This window comes from Cinclus cinclus, chromosome 27 (genome assembly GCF_963662255.1).
Source record: "Cinclus cinclus chromosome 27, bCinCin1.1, whole genome shotgun sequence".
Classification (NCBI taxonomy): Eukaryota; Metazoa; Chordata; class Aves; order Passeriformes; family Cinclidae; genus Cinclus; species Cinclus cinclus.
The window spans coordinates 1,429,775-1,448,326 of NC_085072.1; the positions used below are offsets into that span (position 1 = coordinate 1,429,775).

The following is an 18,552-nucleotide window of genomic DNA, read 5'->3' on the forward strand; positions in this document are numbered from 1 at the left end:
GAGAGCTCCTGGCCCCAGCTGCCTCCCACTTGTTCCTTTCCCACCCAAAATGCTCCTGCTCTGGCCAGCACTGCCCAGGACACCTCCCTGGGGGCACCCACTCAGCCCAGGGACAGAGCAGGAACACCTGAGGACAGAGGGGGTGGGGGGTCCTTAATTTGTTCCTTTTCCAAAGCATCAGATCCCCACCAGGGCACTTCGCATGGACAGCTGACCCAATGCCCAACATGGTTTGAAATTCTCTCTGCCTGCTAAGTGTATCTTCAAAGGATGTTTTGCATTAAAATAGAATTTTCCAGGGTGTTCGAAGTGACAAATCCAGTGTGGTCTAGGCTTCAAATGCTTGGAAATAGCGAGAAAATGTAGCTGAGTCTCAAAGTTCTTAAGAGGAAAAGAATATTTAATAAATATTCTTTATAGACATTCAAATAATAAAGAGTATCACCCAAGCCAGATATCCTCCCTAATTTAGTCTTCAGAGTAGGATCTGCTAATAGATCAGAGTTGGATTTGTGAATTACCATTTCACTTCTCCAGGGACTTTTCCTGAAATTATAATGGCTTTTGCTCCTCTTTTTTTCCTTCAAGAAACTGCCACGAAATTGTTCTCCATTATTAGGTATGAAACCCACCTAATTAGCACAATGACAGTGTCTAAGGAGGCCCTGGCTGTGTTCTGCATGGCTGATAAGAGTGGCTAATCCCAACCACGGGACAGTAATGACAGGAGCAGGCTCCCCGTGATGTTGCTCTGGGTTTATTGAAATCTCTGCTCAGGCTCACGCAGGGCTGGAGGAGCAGCACATCCCAGGGCTCCTGAAGCACAGGAGCCCAGCACTGCAGCCTCTGCCCCCGTGGAAAGAGAGGATTTAGCTCTCAGCACCAATCGAGTGCTGCTCAGGAGCTGCTCCTGCTCATCCTCCCTGGCTCTCCCTTCCTGCTCCCACACCCTGCTCTCCTGGCCAGATGGCCTCCAGAAGGCTCCCAAATGTGCCTCTAATTAAAAAGCCTTGATTTTCAAAACCATTTCACAGCTTACTCTTCTGACAATGAGATGGGGCTTGTTGGGCTGCTGCAGGGCAGGAGGAAAGGCAAACAGGGCAGGAGGAAAGGCAAACAGGGCTGGAGGAAAGGCAAGCAGGACAGGAGGAAAGGCAAACAGGGCAGCAGGAAAGGCAAACAGGGCAGGAGGAAAGGCAAACAGGGCAGCAGGAAAGGCAAACAGGGCAGCAGGAAAGGCAAGCAGGACAGGAGGAAAGGCAAACAGGGCAGCAGGAAAGGCAAACAGGGCAGCAGGAAAGGCAAGCAGGACAGGAGGAAAGGCAAACAGGGCTGGAGGAAAGGCAAGCAGGACAGGAGGAAAGGCAAACAGGGCAGGAGGAAAGGCAAACAGGGCAGGAGGAAAGGCAAACAGGGCTGGAGGAAAGGCAAGCAGGACAGGAGGAAAGGCAAACAGGGCAGCAGGAAAGGCAAACAGGGCTGGAGGAAAGGCAAACAGGGCAGGAGGAAAGGCAAGCAGGACAGGAGGAAAGGCAAGCAGGGCTGGAGGAAAGGCAAACAGGGCAGCAGGAAAGGCAAGCAGGACAGGAGGAAAGGCAAACAGGGCAGGAGGAAAGGCAAACAGGGCTGGCTGCCCTGGGAGTGCTTCCCTTTGCCCCTGGCACAGCTCCGGTCACCGCCGCTGTAACACTGCCCCAGGACAAGGGACAGTGGCTTTAAACTGGAAGAGGGCAGCGTGAGATGGGAAATTGGGACGGAATTCCTCCCTGGCAGGGTGGGCAGGGCTGGCACAGGTGCCCAGAGCGGCTCTGGCTGCCCCTGGATCCCTGGCAGTGCCCAAGGTTGGATACTGGGGACTGGAGCAGCCTGGGACAGGGGAAGGTGTCCCTGCCATGCAGGCAGAGCCAGGCTGGGAGGGACAGGGGATTGTCACCTGTCACCTCCAAGGGCTCCAAGAGCCGTGGGGAGCAGAGTGGGAGACTCTGGGGCTGAGAGCAGATCCCTGATGAAGAAATCACTTTATTCTTAAATCTCTGTGCTCACAGCAGCCTCCTCTGCCTGCTTGGGGCAACTGAAAGGTCACTGCAGGCCCCCACATTGTATTTCCTGTACTTTTTGTTTTGTCCGTAACAGCCTCCTGGGGCTGGAAAGGTCCCTTAGTGCTGCCTGGGGGTTTGCAGAGAGCAGGAACACTGCAGAGCATTGCCCAGAGCCAGGGCAATGGCACGGGATGGATCCCAGGTGAGGCTGGCACCTGGGCAGGGCTCGGGGCAGGGAGGGGTAACGGGGCAAGGAGCAAACTCCCCCAGAACATCCATGAGTGCAGCTCTGCTCTGCTGCCAGACAGCTCAGATGAGCAGGGCTGCTGGACTGGGGACATGGGGACATGGGGACATGGGGACTTGGGGACATGGGGACATGGGGACATGGGGACGTGGGGACATGGGGACTTGGGGACATGGGGACATGGGGACGTGGGGACTTGGGGACATGGGGACGTGGGGACTTGGGGACTTGGGGACTTGGGGATATGGGGACTTGGGGACATGGGGACATGGGGACATGGGGACTTGGGGACTTGGGGACATGGGGACGTGGGGACTTGGGGACTTGGGGACTTGGGGATATGGGGACTTGGGGACATGGGGACATGGGGACATGGGGACATGGGGACTTGGGGACGTGGGGACTTGGGGACATGGGGACATGGGGACTTGGGGACATGGGGACGTGGGGATTTGGGGACTTGGGGATATGGGGACTTGGGGACATGGGGACTTGGGGACATGGGGACTTGGGGACGTGGGGACTTGGGGACATGGGGACATGGGGACTTGGGGACATGGGGACGTGGGGATTTGGGGACTTGGGGACATGGGGACTTGGGGACTTGGGGACATGGGGATGTGGGGACTTGGGGACATGGGGACTTGGGGACTTGGGGATATGGGGACTTGGGGACATGGGGACTTGGGGACATGGGCATCTGGGGATCTGGGCACCTCAGGATCTGGTGTCTGCCTCTCCTGTGAGAAGCCAAGAGCAGCACTGGGGCTCCTGCAGAGTGTTCTGTCCCCGGGTCAGGCTCAGTCTGGGGGTGCTGCTCCCTTGCAGCCCACCCTGGGGTGGCTCAGCTGCAGCTCTCCCGAGGTACCTGCTCAGAGCTTCCCCCTCCTCCTGCTCCTCTTTCTGTTCCAGCCCAATTACCAGGACTGGCACCCCAAGGCAGCCAGCCAGGCGTTTATGCTGCAGCTGCCTGATCTGCATGTGCTCATGCTAATGGTGTGGAAACCATTCATGGTCGCCTTTGTGCTGAGTTTCCTGTGTCCTGAATTGAGCTCTGCTTGGAAAAAGGAGAGACTGGGTCCTCTGGGTTTGAAATAATTCGAGAGGGAACTCTCTGTGTGCTGCTTACCTGGTTTTCAAACGTGTCACTGATGTCACGGTGTTAGCGGGATGGTCAGAGCTTTGCACGGAACACACACCTTAAAGAGGCAAGGAACACAGATATTCCTAAGAGGAAATCTTTTTTTTTGTTCCTAAAATGAATGGGAGAAACATTCTATTTGCAGTTTCAGAGTTTTGGGAAATTCTCTGGAGATAAGCTGCGCTGCCAGGAAAGTCGAGCAAAAGTGAGCAGAAAAGGCTGGGTTCAGTCCCAGGATAATACAAACAGTATTCCCCATTTCCATGGAATTAGGAAGTAACTGAGCAGGAGAGCTCAGCCCCAGCCAGGAGCAGCCACGGCAGCAGAGCTGTGCCAGGGCTGCTGGGAGGCTGCAGCATTGGCTAGTGAGCCCTGGCTGGGGGCTACTGAGCCCAGAGCCCCCCACTCCTGCTCCTCTCCCTCCTCCTGAACAGGGTTTGTCTCCAAATTTGGGGAGTTTCCTTCCAGGAGGAAACACAGAGCTGTGGCTGAAGGCCAGAGCACAGACTAGCTGCTGCAGGGAAACCAGAGCCAGATCCCAGCCCCTGCCAGGGGGGTGGGAAGGGTGTTCAGCCCCTGCCAGGACAGCTAGCTCATGCTGGTTATTCACCAAGTGGCACCTGCACCTCTGGAAAATCCAATTTCATTCCTCGGTGCCTGGTCCTGGCAAAACAAAGAAAACATTCATTAGTTTTGGTGATTTTGCAAAGGTTAATGGTGAATTTAAGGTGAATTTTCAAGTTTCTCTGGTGGCTGTGGGATGCAATGGCAGGAATGCAGCTCAGAGCCAGCAGAACCTGGGAAGGTCTCCCTGTCACTTGTTTGGGTCAACACCACAACCTGCAATTAAAACTTCCCAGTGAGCCAGAACGTGTGGGATCATCTGAGCCAAGCCACACTGGAGGGGAAAACATGACTTAAAATAACCTTTAGGAAACACTGGAAGCAGACAGACAAATAACACACAGGCTGGAAGGGTGAGAGCAGCACAGGGACTCTGCTGGAATTTGTGCACAGCTCTCAGAGGAGCTGGGTGGCTCCAGGGAAATTTTAAATGTGCCCCTTTGCTCACAGCAAAATGTTCCTGTGCTCGGCTGGATTCAAAAGCAGAAGCCTGGGACTTGTGGGAGGTTTTTCTTTTCCCCTTTCTTTAGGACATTCTGCAGTAAGTCATTTTGAACCCAGTGAGACATTAACCACCGAGTGCTTCAGGACATTTCTGTCTGACACGGAACCCGGCGGCTCAGGGCAGAACGGCAGCTATTGTGCTAAAATCCATTAAAGAACAACTTTGTTGCTTTTTTTTTTTTTTTTAAATCCAGCGAGAAAACGAGCGCATTGTGGAGAGGAGAGGGGTGGAACCCGGAAAATCTCCAGAATTAGAGCGATGTCAGTGGAGTCCTGAGCCTCTCCCACACTCCCATCTAGCGGCAGCCACGGCAGGGGAGCGCTGCCTGCCCGCTCCTCATCCTCATCCTCATCCTCATCCTCGTCCCCATCCCATCCCGTCCCGTCCCGTCCCATTATCCCATCCCATCCCATCCCATCCCATTATCCCATCCCATCCCATCCCATCCCATTATCCCATCCCATCCCATCCCATCCCATCCCATCCCATCCCATCCCATTATCCCATCCCATCATCCCATCCCATTATCCCATTATCCCATTATCCCATCCCATCCCCACCTCACTCTGTGCCCCAGTTTATACAAGAGACATCTAAGCGATCACCACGTTCATTGAAATTCCTTTATTACTGAAGTATTTTCACATTTTGTTGAGATAACAACCTGCAAACACCGTGCTTCTGCTCCTCCAGAAAAAGGAGGTGCAGAGCTGGCCTCAGGCAGGCAGTCAGAGGAACTGCCCTTGTGCTGGTGCCTGTCAGTAGCCAGATGTGGTCACATCATCCAGATGTTCTCCTCCAGTCTTGTCTGGGCTGCGTTTAGAAACTGGGATCTCTGTAATTCAACAGCTGCATCAGGAGCAGAGCTTTGAAAAACCTCTTTACAAAACCTGCTCCCCCTGGTCCCAGTGAACTCTGCAGCAGGTGCAGGAACGTGTCACACTTCATTTCCCAGCTGAACTGCAGGACAAGGCCTGGGCTGAGTTTTCCCCCTGTGAACATTTCTGTCCTCACCTCCTCAGAAGGGAGGAAGGAGCAAATCCTGCAGCCCTGGGGGAGGAGGGGCTGGGGTCCCACGGGGCTCTGGAGGATGGAGCACCCACACATCTCAGATTCTGCCCCTTGAAACTTTATGAAACCAACAGTATTTAAAAAATACAAGGAACAAACCCAAAATGAAATGAAAAACCCCTTCAGCTGATCAGGGACCACCAGCCAAATCCAGGTTTGAAACCAAGGATCATCCTCCAAGTCAGGCCTAGGAATGAAACCAAACCTGTGCACATCAGGCACTGGACAGAAACTGCAGCAATACAATCCTTAAAAAGCCAAGAGAAAACACAAGAACTGCTTTTGGGAGGGGAACATCAAACACAGCACAGGGGGAGCAGTGCTGGGGGCACCTCAGCAAAACCTGATCCACCAGGATGGGAGAGGAACTCAGAACATGCAGCAAACCCAGGGGCAGGAAACGGTAACAAAAACACAGAAACAAAAATGAAAATGTACTAAAATTTAATCATTCATAAAAGCTGTAATTTAATCTGTGACAGTAAAACACAAGAAGCAATATTAGAGTTGGTTTAGTATATTATATATTTTTGCTTTTAAAGCCATAGAAATCAGTTATCCCAGTTTTTTTCCTATAAAAGACCCATTTTTCCAAAGCATTATGCACAAACATTTTTAATTCGAATACAATGGCAGAATGAAAATAATGATATTCCATAACTTTTAAATATAAAATGAAGTCAATGACTCAAAAAGTTACTTGTTGCAGTGAGTTCAAAGGGAAATTTTGGATAATATATATCTATAGTTATAGATATAAAATATAACAGTGGAACATTTTTAGTGCTTGATGGGGAGAAATTATGATAAAATGGTCAATATGAATTTTAATTATAGTAGCAATCTCTAACATTTGAAATGCATCCATGCTCCTTGGGATAATCATATGCTAGAGTCAATTACATTTATTTTCACATCTGTTAATTGCTATTGCAAAGGAGGAGGAATATTGGCTTAAATTTCCAAGAGATATACACAGAGCAACTGCTTTTTCCAGAGACTGTGTCCAAACCATTTTTAAGATGTAAATTCTTCCCATAGTACATAAAAAACAGGAGAAGCTTCTTCCGATATGTTACTCATTTCCATAAGGTTCTGAAGTTGGGAATGCTGGCACTTTCCATTTAGGCAACAGTTCTTCATTCCTGCAATCTGGAGCAAGTAAAACAAAGCACAAATGGAAGATGATGGAGGGACATTTGTGCCTGTGCCCACAGGCAGCACAAGAGCTCGTTCTCCCCAGAATTCAGGGCTGTTTCCAGGTACAGAAACAGGAGATTGTACAAAGTGTAACTCCCCAAACGCTGTGTTTTATCAGGGCCACAGAGCAGAGCCAGACAACTGCCACCCTCCTGCCACTGCCTGATAGCAGCAGTGCCTCCAGGGGCTCTGGAACTCTGCCCTGGAGCAGCTGCCCAGGGCAGGGGGATTTCATCTCCTGGATTTGGGGATGAGTCAGAGACCTCCTGAGCCACGATCCCACTGGGACATTGAGTCAGAGGGGTTTTGGGGAGGTGCTGGAGGCTGGGAGGAGATGGGCTCCAAGGTTCCTGCCAACCCAGACCATGCCAGCATTCTGTGGTTCAGGGGGCTGAGCACAGAACTCGTGCAGCAGCTGCCAGTGATTCAGTGCTGCTGCACAGGGATCTGCGAGGGAGGGACAGGGCACAGATCTCCTCCTGCCGGCCGGGGGAGCCCAATTCCATCTGGCTGAGCAGGAGGCATCACCTGAGCAACAGGAAAAGCCACTGAGGGCTCTTCAGTTTCATCTCCTAAAGCCCCTGTTTTTCCCACAGCCCTGTTATTTTCCGGCACCCAAAGAGTCTCATCCACCAGGGCAGCCCCTGAACTGCAGAGCTGCCCTGATCCTCCTGAGCCACACCTGGGCTGCCTCAGGGCCACCACAGGCACTGGCAGAGCCCCCTGTCCTCAGTCCAGCCCTGAAAGCCTCTGAGGCTGCAGCTTGTCCCCACTGCTGCAGCTGAGCTGCTCTGCCTGACCCACCCAGCACAGAGCAGAGGCTCTGCTGGCCCCAGGAACCCTCTGGGGGTGACAAAGGCAGGTGGCAGAGCTGGGCCATCACCCAGTGCCCTTCTCTGCCCCCAAATGGGGACATTTCTGTCCCAAACCTGGAGCCACAGAGCTGCTGCTTCCTTCCAGGAGCATGACAGAACAGCTGTGAGCACACAGAGCTCCCTGCCAAGATACACAGGAAGATTATTTATAGCTGTGTGCAGCCTTGGCGTGGTTTTTTGGTTGGGTTTGTTTTTGGGTTTTTTATGTTTGTTTCGGTTTGGGATTTTTTTTTATTTGGTGGGCAGCTTTTTATTTCTGTGCCATTGAAACCCATGTCCCACCCAAAGCCATTTGTAATTGTCCCCAAAGCTCCCAGCACAGGGGCAGCAGTGGCAGCAGTAACAGCAACGTTTATCAGAGGATAAAAAGGAAGGAAAAGTGAGCCCTGGTGGCTCAGAGCTCAGTGTCACAGGCAAGAGGGAGAAGCCTGAGGAGCCAAAAGGAAATTCCTGCTCAGTCACACTCCAGAAGAGCAGCAGAGGGAAGGGGGCTCTGTGAGGAGCTCTGTGCTCTGCTCACCTGCCCCAGGTGGGATTCAGACACCTCTTACCTGGCTCAGAGCTGCTGCATGATGCGAGTCTAAAGCAGCAGACATGATTTCTTTTTAGGCTTCTTCTTTTCCACTGGTGTTTTTCTATTTATCTGTCTGACCAGGTCATAAAAGATCTGCAAATGAAAAACACAAGCTGAAAAATCCAAGTGATAAAACACAAGTCAAAACTGAGGCAGGCTGGGGAGCTGACAACTCTTTCCTGGTGACCGCAGTTGTGCAAATTCAATTAAACTGCTTGAATTTATGAAATTTATTTATGTTTCTCAAGCAGCTGCTTATGGAAGAAGAAACCCAAAGCTCCCATCAGTGTGCAGGACATAAGGGAGCTGGAAACTCAGTTTATCATCAGCATCAAGGCCTTCAGAAGAGCACGGCAGTGAAATGACAACAATTTCCTTGCTTTGGGGAAGTGGGAGAAAACTCGGGATTAACAAAGGAGATTTTTAAGACAGGCACAATGTCCTCAAGGATCACCTTGGCAGTGGAGCCCCCAGGCTGGGGCTGAGTGCAGCCTGCCCAGAACATCCCCCTGCCCCTGCAGCCCTGTCCTGTCCCCTGGCTGTCCCTCCCAACATCTGCCCTGAACTCTGGCATTTCCACCAGGGAACACTGCAGGGCCCTTTCAGCTGCAGAGCTTTTGGGAACCCTGGTGCTGGGAGTTGTTTTCCCAGCAAGACTCAACCCATTTATAGCAAAATGAGCTTTGCAAAAATGCTTGGAGCTGGGTCACAGCATTGAGGAGAAATATTTCAACCTTCAGAGGGCTCCACCCTTGTCCTTGTTTATTTTTTCTCCTTCCTGGAGTGGCTGACAGCTCACAAAGTCTTGTTGATTCCGAAGAAATTCAGCAGACAAAGAAACAGTTTATAGCACACTGTAACAACTGAAAATTACGATTTTCCTTTCTCATAAATTAGATTATTTAGGTGCTGGTACTGTGAGTACAGACATCTGCAACAAGCTTTCAGGAATGCCACCATCCCTAGAAACAGTCAGTGTGCTGCAGGAGCACCTCAGAGGCCACCAGAAGGACACCTGATTCACTCTGGATTGAAAGCTTGTTATCTGAAAGGTTTGATTCACATTCAGCAAATGCCTGTAGGAATTTACCACTCCTTACCCAAATTTAGAAACTCCCAAAAGTAGTGAGAAAGCAAGAATAAACCCCAAAAGAATGCAAATGCTTCCCCAGCCCAGGAGCTGGCAGGACAGACTCCCAGTGCACTGAGCTGCTTCATTCACAGTTCTCTCTCTGACTTCCTCAGCTTTTGTACTTTCCACAACCAGGAAATATCAACTGGCAGGAAACCAGAAAGTGAAGATCAGAAGGAAATCAGAAACTCATCTCCCAGAGAAGCACATTCTCCTCTCTGCTGTGACCTCACTGAGGCTGCAGACCCAGCAGGGACAGAGGGAGAGCAGATTGCAGGTGAGGGGTGAGGGGGGTCCCAGCAGGCTGTGCCCCCACTGAACCCCCTCCCACGGGCAGGGGCCCCTCTGCCTGCACCCCAGACTGTGCCACCCTCCCTGCTGCTCCCTGAGCTGCTCCCTGCTTCAGCCCCGGTTTTACTCCAGCTCCAAATCCCTGCTGGATCCTGAGTGCTGCAGCCAGGCTGGTCCCAGCCACAAGAGCTGCAGCTCCCTTCCCTTTCCTCAGCCCCATGCAGCACATCCTGCTGGCTGCCAGGCCAGGATCCTGCTGCTCCTGCTTATCACACAGCCCCTAAACAGTCCCACTTATCTGCTGGCACCAGCCCAGCCCTGCTGCACGGGTCACCTTAGCTTTTGTGCCTGGAAACTTGGCCTCTGGCACAGGCAGATAATTCCCAGCACAGAATAAAACCCTGGTGCCTGATGTGGAGCAGAGCTCCCTCAGCACAACCCATGGCCCCAGGCAGCAGGAGAAGGCAGCCCAGGGCAAAGGGGGCTCAGTTAAACTCGGGGAACTGCTCAGATCTGGGTTTGGGCATGGTTTTAGCCAGCTGGGGGCTCACAGAGGGCAGTGAAGAGGCATCCACAGCCAGAAAGGCAAAAGCCTCAAACCCAGCAGCCAGCAGCACACAAGACGAGGAGTACAAGGTGCATCACGCACGTTTGGAATGGCAGCAGTTATCTTGACAAAATACTCCTCCCAGATAAAGCTGATCTGAGCCAGGAGTCACCCAGCCAAGTGGGCTTGCTCAGGACCTCTGCCATCCACGGCCCCTGAGAGAGGCCACAGAAACACCCACCTGGGAACTCACCCTGCAAATCTCCTCCAAGCAGACAGAAAATACCTGAATCCACTGCAGGGCAACCCCTTCCTAGGCTGAGAAACCAGGACCATCCTGAATGTCCCCAGGTCACACACACACACTGGTTTAATGGCACATTGATGCTGGGCTGACACAAATAGGTGGCACTTACCTCATTTACGTTGATTTTGGACTTTGCAGACGATTCTAGAAAGGCACAGTTGCACCACTGTCGTGCTAAGTTCTGCCCCTGCTCTTTGCCCACCACTCGTTCTTCCTCCAGGTCACATTTATTGCCAACCAGAATCATGGGAACCTGCAGAGGAGCAAGCAGGAGGAGAGATCCATCAGCAAGTTCATGTACAGAGAGCTCTGTGCTGCTGTGCCTCTCAAACTGAGGAGGGGGAAATGCAGCAGGGGGGAAATGCAGCAGGGGGGAAATGCAGCAGGGGGGAAATGCAGCAGGGGAAATGCAGCAGGGGGGAATGCAGCAGGGGGGAATGCAGCAGGGGGGAATGCAGCAGGGGGAATGCAGCAGGGGAAATGCAGCAGGGGAAATGCAGCAGGGGAAATGCAGCAGGGGGGAAATGCAGCAGGGGGAATGCAGCAGGGGGGAATGCAGCAGGGGGAATGCAGCAGGGGGGAAATGCAGCAGGGGAAATGCAGCAGGGGGGAAATGCAGCAGGGGAAATGCAGCAGGGGGGAAATGCAGCAGGGGGAATGCAGCAGGGGGGAAATGCAGCAGGGGGAATGCAGCAGGGGGGAATGCAGCAGGGGAAATGCAGCAGGGGGAATGCAGCAGGGGGAATGCAGCAGGGGGGAATGCAGCAGGGGGAATGCAGCAGGGGGAATGCAGCAGGGGGAATGCAGCAGGGGGAATGCAGCAGGGGGAATGCAGCAGGGGGAATGCAGCAGGGGGAATGCAGCAGGGGGAATGCAGCAGGGGGAATGCAGCAGGGGGGAATGCAGCAGGGGAAATGCAGCAGGGGGAATGCAGCAGGGGGAATGCAGCAGGGGGGAATGCAGCAGGGGGAATGCAGCAGGGGGAATGCAGCAGGGGGGAAATGCAGCAGGGGGAATGCAGCAGGGGGGAATGCAGCAGGGGAAATGCAGCAGGGGGAATGCAGCAGGGGGAATGCAGCAGGGGGGAATGCAGCAGGGGGAATGCAGCAGGGGGAATGCAGCAGGGGGAATGCAGCAGGGGGAATGCAGCAGGGGGAATGCAGCAGGGGGGAAATGCAGCAGGGGGGAAATGCAGCAGGGGAAATGCAGCAGGGGAAATGCAGCAGGGGAAATGCAGCAGGGGGGAAATGCAGCAGGGGGGAATGCAGCAGGGGGAATGCAGCAGGGGGGAAATGCAGCAGGGGGAATGCAGCAGGGGGGAATGCAGCAGGGGAAATGCAGCAGGGGGGAAATGCAGCAGGGGGGAATGCAGCAGGGGGAATGCAGCAGGGGAAACACAAACCAATCAAACAAATAAATAAATAAATAGAAGCCAGCAGACAATGATGAAGTGGCATCTGCCCCTCTCCCGTGTCTGTCATGCCTGTGGCCCTCCAAGATGTCCCCAACAGGTACAAAAGGAGGTGTCCCAGGCCAGCCTGGACAGGGCTTGGAGCACCCTGGGACAGTGTCCCAGGATGTCCCTGCCCACGGGTGAGCTTTGAGGACCCTTCCCACCCAAACCACTCGGGGATTCTGTAACAAAGACCACCCAAAAATCTCTCCTACAAGCCCCAGGCCCACTCCCAGGTGCCACCTGCATGGGGACAGGAGTGGCCCCAGGGCTTCCCCAGCTCCATTTCCCCCTGGCCCAGGTGAGGCTGGGCACACCTGGCCCTGTGGGCTCTGCACAGGGCACAGCTGCACCCCAGAGCAGCACGGTGCCACAGCCCAGCACCATTTCCTGTTTCCCTCTCACTGACAAGAGCTGCTGATAAGGGTGTGCACCCGCTCCATTTCCTCAAACATTTCATTCTTTCAGCAGAAATCGAGTCCTTTCCAGCTGGAAAAGAAATCACTGCCTCTTCACCTGGGAATTTACAACACACTGTGTGCTTTTAATCTACTTCCCTGTTAATATTTGTGGTCTCTTCCTGACACAACTACACTCAAGATTAATTTTTGTCTTTCAAACTCCCATTAGGAAACAATCATATTTTTATTTTTGAGACATAAACTTTTCCTATTATATAAGGAACCTGAAGTCACAGTACAGATGAAGCAAATGCAAAAAAAGCTCATTTGAAATCAGATCTACAGGATATTTACAACTCTATCAGCTTAGACAGAGTTGTATATATCCTGTTCTTTACAGTTTTCTAGACAGTTATGAGAAATTTTCTCATACTGAAACATGAAAATGTGTTTTGAACATGTTCAGCAAAAAACTAAAGCGTATCAAGATGTGAAATAATAGGGCAAAAAGTGATCCTGAGATGAGTAAGCAGTACAGGTTTGAAAGACATGAAACTGCGTAAGGTTATTTCAAAAGTTATTAATTCATTTCAAAAATTTTCAAAGGTATTAATTAATTTCAAAAGGTATTAATGGTTAATCCAAAAGTGGAGTTTGGTGAGCGACTACCTTTGATCATTTACTGTTAGGTGTAGAAGACTGGAATTTAAACTCTTCCAGATAGATGTGATGTAATGATTTATGCACTGGGACTTTAGACATATTCTGATATGAAGAGAGAAAGGAGAACATTTCCTAACAGCAAAATGTGGCTTAGATCTTCAAAAAGTTCTCAAGCTTGGCTTCAACAAGTACCACACAAAGCAAACTAATGCATTTTAACAATGCAATCTGCTGCTGAAGTCCAGAGGAAAGCAGCAGTGTGTGCTGAGGGATGAACCTGCCCAGCTCAGGGTGCAAATGCTGCCAGCAGGGATTTACCCCTCTAACCCCTGGAAAGGAAAAGCAGTTCTGCACAAGGAGGGGCCTGGGGCCACTGCAGCCTGTCCCATCTTCTGTCAAACCCCAAGCTCCCCACAGCTGATCTTTCCTTATTTTGAAAAGGGTTTTAAACAACCAAAACAAGGACCAAAGAGTCTATCAGGCCCTTAATGGCCCTTGAGTTCATTCACTGTGTGACCTCCTTGCTGACAGATTTTGCTGAGGAGCTGCTCCAGGGCTGCAGAGAATTGCAGGCTGAGCCCTGGGAAACAGCACAGCTTTGAAGTTCCACTTCCCCCTCACACATCTGGAATAACCCCTGTCAGTCTGCAGAGCAAGACACCCTTACTGCTGTTTTTCCTTAACTTGGAGGGAAATAAAGCACAGAGAAAGAAGAATATGCAAGTCCCTGGAAAGAAGTTTAAAGGACAAAAAGTTAAATAATGGTGTTTTCGATCAAGTCCCACCATTTCAAAAGCCTGTGGCTTCCAGGACATGGGAAAATGTGGTTCTGTGATGCCCCTTGGCAGGTGCTGTGCCTCAAACAACAACACTGAAAACGACAGGGCTCTGAAAACTTACTCAACACTACCCAAGGATATTCCTGGAAAGAAGCTTTGTGTGTAAACATACAGGCATTTGAGAGCAAACACTTCTTCACCGTTTGCAGAAATAAAAACAAACATTGCACTCACATCTTCAGTGTCCTTAACCCGTAGAATCTGTTCCCGCAGGTCCTGCAGGTCATTAAACGTGGACTGTGCTGTTATAGAATATACTAGTGCAAACCCCTGCCCATTCTTCATGTACAGATCCCTCATGGCTGTGAACTGCTCCTGCAAGCAGAGATTTTTTTAAAGTAATTAGCTGGTGAATGCAGCTAATGAACAGTTCCACAGGAATACTCTTATTGTACTGGAGACAAGAATACAGTGCCACACAGCATGGATTTACATATTTAGCCCTCCCAGGAACCCACTGAAGCATGGAAATTGAATAATAGAATTAACACTCTCCTTCCCTTTGTTGGCTTTTTTTCCCCCCCCTTAATAAAGGGCTTCTTGAAAAAAACAGGGAAAAGATGAAGAGCAGCAACAAAACCACCTCTGCAGACACAGAAATGCCAGGGCAGGCTGGACAATGCCAGCTCGGAGCTGGGACAGGACTTTCACCAGATCCACAGAGCAACAACTGCTGCTCCTGCTGCTAACTCCCAGCACTTTCTCAACAAAAACAACTTCCAGGCAGCAGCACCTGCCTGGGATGTGCTGCCAGCCCCAGAGGTTTGTGTGCTGGGGCACAGGGCTGTGCCAGCTGCAGGTGACACTGGCACGGCCCAGGAGGGACAGCCAGAGCCTCCCCCGGGCAGGGGCAGTGCCAGGGAGGTGCCAGGGCTGCAGGGAGGCTCCCTGGCACTGCAGGGACTCCCCACACAGCTGATGGGACCTGCTGGGAGCAGCCCCTGTGCCTGGCAGGGCAGCAGCCCGGGTCCTTGCATTCTGGCCACTTGCAAAATTCACGTTTAAAATCCTCCCAGAGCACAATGTTGATGTGGGGGATGGAACAGGAGGCACCAACCTCTGTGTCCCAGCACTGGGGCACGAGCTGGGACAGAGCTCACCAGGGCACTCACCACACTGGGTTTGGGTTATTGAAAAAAATCCTTCTATTTGAATTACTGCAGCTGGTTTACTGCTTTTGCTTGGGCAGGATTACCATTCCTAACAAAGCAATAGATAAAGAAATGCCACTTACTGTCCCTGCTGTGTCGAGGATCTCCAGCATACACTGCTGACAGTCTACTTCCACTTGCTGGGGAAAAAGGGGAACAAAGAGCTCAGACTCAATTAATTGTCTGCAGTGGGACAGGCAAGAGAAACTCAGCTCAGTTTGTACTTCTGCCACCGAGGGCTCCTAGCAGAGCAGGCACCTGCACTTGCCCAGGGCTGAGCACTGCTGTTGGAGGATTAATTATGGCCCAAGCCCGGCATTTGGGTCAGCTCAGTGCTCCAGGACTCCCTTCATTAGCAAGGCTTAAACGAGCAGCTCACTGTAAACATCTCAACTTAAGTGAGATTTTAAGTATCTCGACTTAATCTACTCTTAAAAATCAAAACACCTTAAAAATTTTATTTTTTTTTTTTCTTTGCTGCTGGGGGAGAAGGGAATAAAGAAGAGAAGAAAATGCAAAATATTTCAGGATCCTCACAGTGAGACTTTGCAAATCTTCCACTCACTGAGAAATGTCTTGCATCTAAAGAGGGCAATTCCAGGAAAGTCAAATAAATTTAACAGCAGAACTCACGCCACAATTTAATTTAATTATCGCAGGCACAAATGTCACAAGTTTTTAGTGTGTGTTTTGGAGCCTTTAATGCTGGTGACATTTCTGCTAATCCGTGAAACAATGGGTCACTTGACATGCAGCCAGGGAAGAAGGCAGCTCTGTGCCTGGGATTACGTAACAGCTCAGGGACCCTGCAAGGACTTCTGCACCCAGAGCAGCCCCAAGAACTGCAGATCCTCTGTTGACACTCAGAAGAAATAAAAACGATGGTGTTTTACCTTTCTGTATGAATCCTCTATTGTTGGGTCATATTTTTCAACAAAAATTCCCTGAACGAACTGTACAGTCTGGGGAGGAAGGAAAGCAGAAAAAAACCAAAGTGAGCTGAACACAACGAGAAACATTCACCAAGAAGCACTTTAGGAAAAAGTAAGAACAGTAAAACTGCCCTGCTGTTAAAAATCAATAGTGAGGACTGGAGAAAAAGGCATACTATGTCAATTTTGAAAATAAAATTTGTGGGTTTTTTCTATTAAAACAAACATGTTTTCAAAACTTTTTTGCACACCCAACTGTTGGCTTGCTTGTCTCAGAAAAGATGATACCCTCAAAAATGCTTTTACTCTACTGCCTGTGACTTTAGAAGGATAAAAACCCCCAAGTATGGAAGACTTGAGATTTCAGCAGGAGCACTGGCAACCCGTGCACCGTGGAAAATCCACATTTGAGTCCAAATCAGCCCCGAGCTGCAGACCCAGCAGAGCAGGGAGGGCAGCCTGGAGAGCCTGCGGGCACTCCCCGAGCACAGAGCACTGAAGGAGGAGCCCTGGCTCCATGCAGAGGGGAAGGGGATCTCCCTCCCCTGCAGCTGCTCACTGCCCAGCTCAGCACTTGGCACCCAGCTGGAACCATCCACGCAGCCAGCTCTGTGCCCTGCCTTCTGCCAGCACACAGTTCTCCTGCTCCTCCGGGAGGCAAAGCTCCTTTTCCCTTGTCACCCACAATAATTTGCAGTAAAACAGCACAGCAGTGGCAGAAGATTCGGGTGATGCTTGTAAAACAAGGTGCAGCTCGTTTGTGAAACTGAGAGCTCAGAGCCCAGCACGTAATTTGGTCTCTCAAAAAATCAACAAGCACACCAAATATCTTTTTCCAGCTGAATCTTTCACAAGTTTTATACACGAATTCTGCAAATTTGTGAAGAATTCTGAGAAGCCACAACTACCTCATTTCAAAATTATTCTCTATCAATAAATAAGTGCATTTTACACTCTAATGAACAAGGTTTCCGCTTCTCCAGAATTTTCTTGTCACACTACAGAGTTGTCCCAGCTGTCAGGAACACCCTTCAGTAAGACCCCATTAAGGTGGACCCATCACAGTGTTAGATCAGCAATAACCCAGCAGCCAGAACTGGAGGTTCCAGCTGTGCTGTAGGATTGTTTCTGAGTATTTCAGCACGGTCAGGTCAGCACAGCTGCTCCCCAAAGGGGCCCAGAGAAGGCAGCTCTGTGCCACAGGCTCACCCACGAGCACTGGCACCTCTGTCCCCTGTTTGGGGAACTCAGCCTGGGTGGGAGGATCTGACAAACCCCTGCTGCCATCTAACACTCTCCACCTCTGATGGACTTGCATTTCATTTATTACAGGTGAAAAGAAAGGCCAAAGGAGAAGCTACAAATCTGGGGGTGGTTTTGGGTTATGTGTAGTTCCAAGACTTTTACAAGTTTCCCTCTCTTGGGGTTGTGCAGCCCTACTTTAGTTTCCAGTGCTCTGTAAGACATTGCACCACTGGGCATCCTTGTAAATTGTGTCACCCACTGGCACTCCAGAAGAGCTTTAGCCTCAGAAATGGGATAAAATTGCTGCACAGGAAACAAAAGTTGCTAAACAACTGTGGCTTTATAACTGTGAAGGTTTTCTGCTACTCCATCACTGTTACCAGAAGCACCACCAGCACTGGGTTGGCACAGAAGAGTTAAAACAGTGAGGAGGATCTGCAGTGAAACAGCCCCATATTGTCATCTGCACCCAGTGCAAACAGAGCTGCAAGTGAACACCAGGCTCTTTGTTGCACAAGTCAGTTTGTACAGTTGGAAGAATGAAATTTAAAGTGACCGACCCCCCCCCCCCATTATTTCAAATCTCACCTTGTAATCTCTCCTTGCTAATGCCTGTAAATAAGTACACAGACTCTTTGAAAGGTTAAGTATTATCCACTCCTAGCAGCTAATTGGCACTCACTGTGTGCTCCTATAAACATAATGGATCCATGCTGCATATGAATTACCAAATAAACTGATTTAGCACCCAGGCTGTCAAAAAGAATTTAACTTTTGTTTACGAGACTATTTGAGTATTTGCATTTCAGCTGTTAAAAAGGTCAGTGATGGTGCTGACTCAGATTTCACATCACAAAGAAGGAAATTCAAGTGTGTCAGATGCTGAGTGATTTTTATTTACAGCATCCTACTAAGTATCCCACTTCACCTAGTGAGTCTTTCAGTGTTACATAAGAAAATTAAGATAATCAGGAAAGAGCCAGTGGAAAAAGTAATACAGATTGCTTAAAGTGCTGTGGAAGAACAGAGCTTGTAAAAAAAATTACACCTTGTAAACATCTTGTAGTGATTAGTATGGGATTGCTGAAAGAATGCATCAAATTTGATATACAGCTGAGCAATCTCTCCTCCTGTTCACCGGGATTCTGCAGGTGATTTACCTGGATTATCACCTGGCTGTAGCAGCAGAACAAACAAGGAGGCAGGACAGGAAAGGCTGCTCAGCCATTATCACATCTGTGACAAGGAACACTGCAGTTCCTTGTTGTAGATAACTTCACACTTGACCAGTTCTTTGCTTCTCTGCTGGAGGGAG

The 18,552-nt window shown here is 50.3% G+C and overlaps 1 protein-coding gene across 4 annotated transcripts in view; it reads right to left on the minus strand.

Moving 5' to 3' along the window:
- Positions 1-6,054: 6,054 nt before the first annotated feature.
- The window catches only part of RAP1A (RAP1A, member of RAS oncogene family), a 31,146-nt gene continuing 18,648 nt past the window's right edge, over positions 6,055-18,552 (minus strand). For all 4 annotated transcript variants that reach the window (XM_062509688.1, XM_062509687.1, XM_062509689.1 and 1 more), the window contains 6 exons: positions 15,954-16,022; positions 15,144-15,200; positions 14,084-14,224; positions 10,663-10,806; positions 8,254-8,369; positions 6,055-6,779 (listed from right to left, as the gene is read on the minus strand). In XM_062509688.1, coding sequence (XP_062365672.1) covers positions 8,283-8,369; positions 10,663-10,806; positions 14,084-14,224; positions 15,144-15,200; positions 15,954-16,022 — 498 coding nt within the window. In that variant the 3' untranslated portion in view covers positions 6,055-6,779; positions 8,254-8,282. The remainder of the gene's footprint in view (positions 6,780-8,253; positions 8,370-10,662; positions 10,807-14,083; positions 14,225-15,143; positions 15,201-15,953; positions 16,023-18,552) is intronic.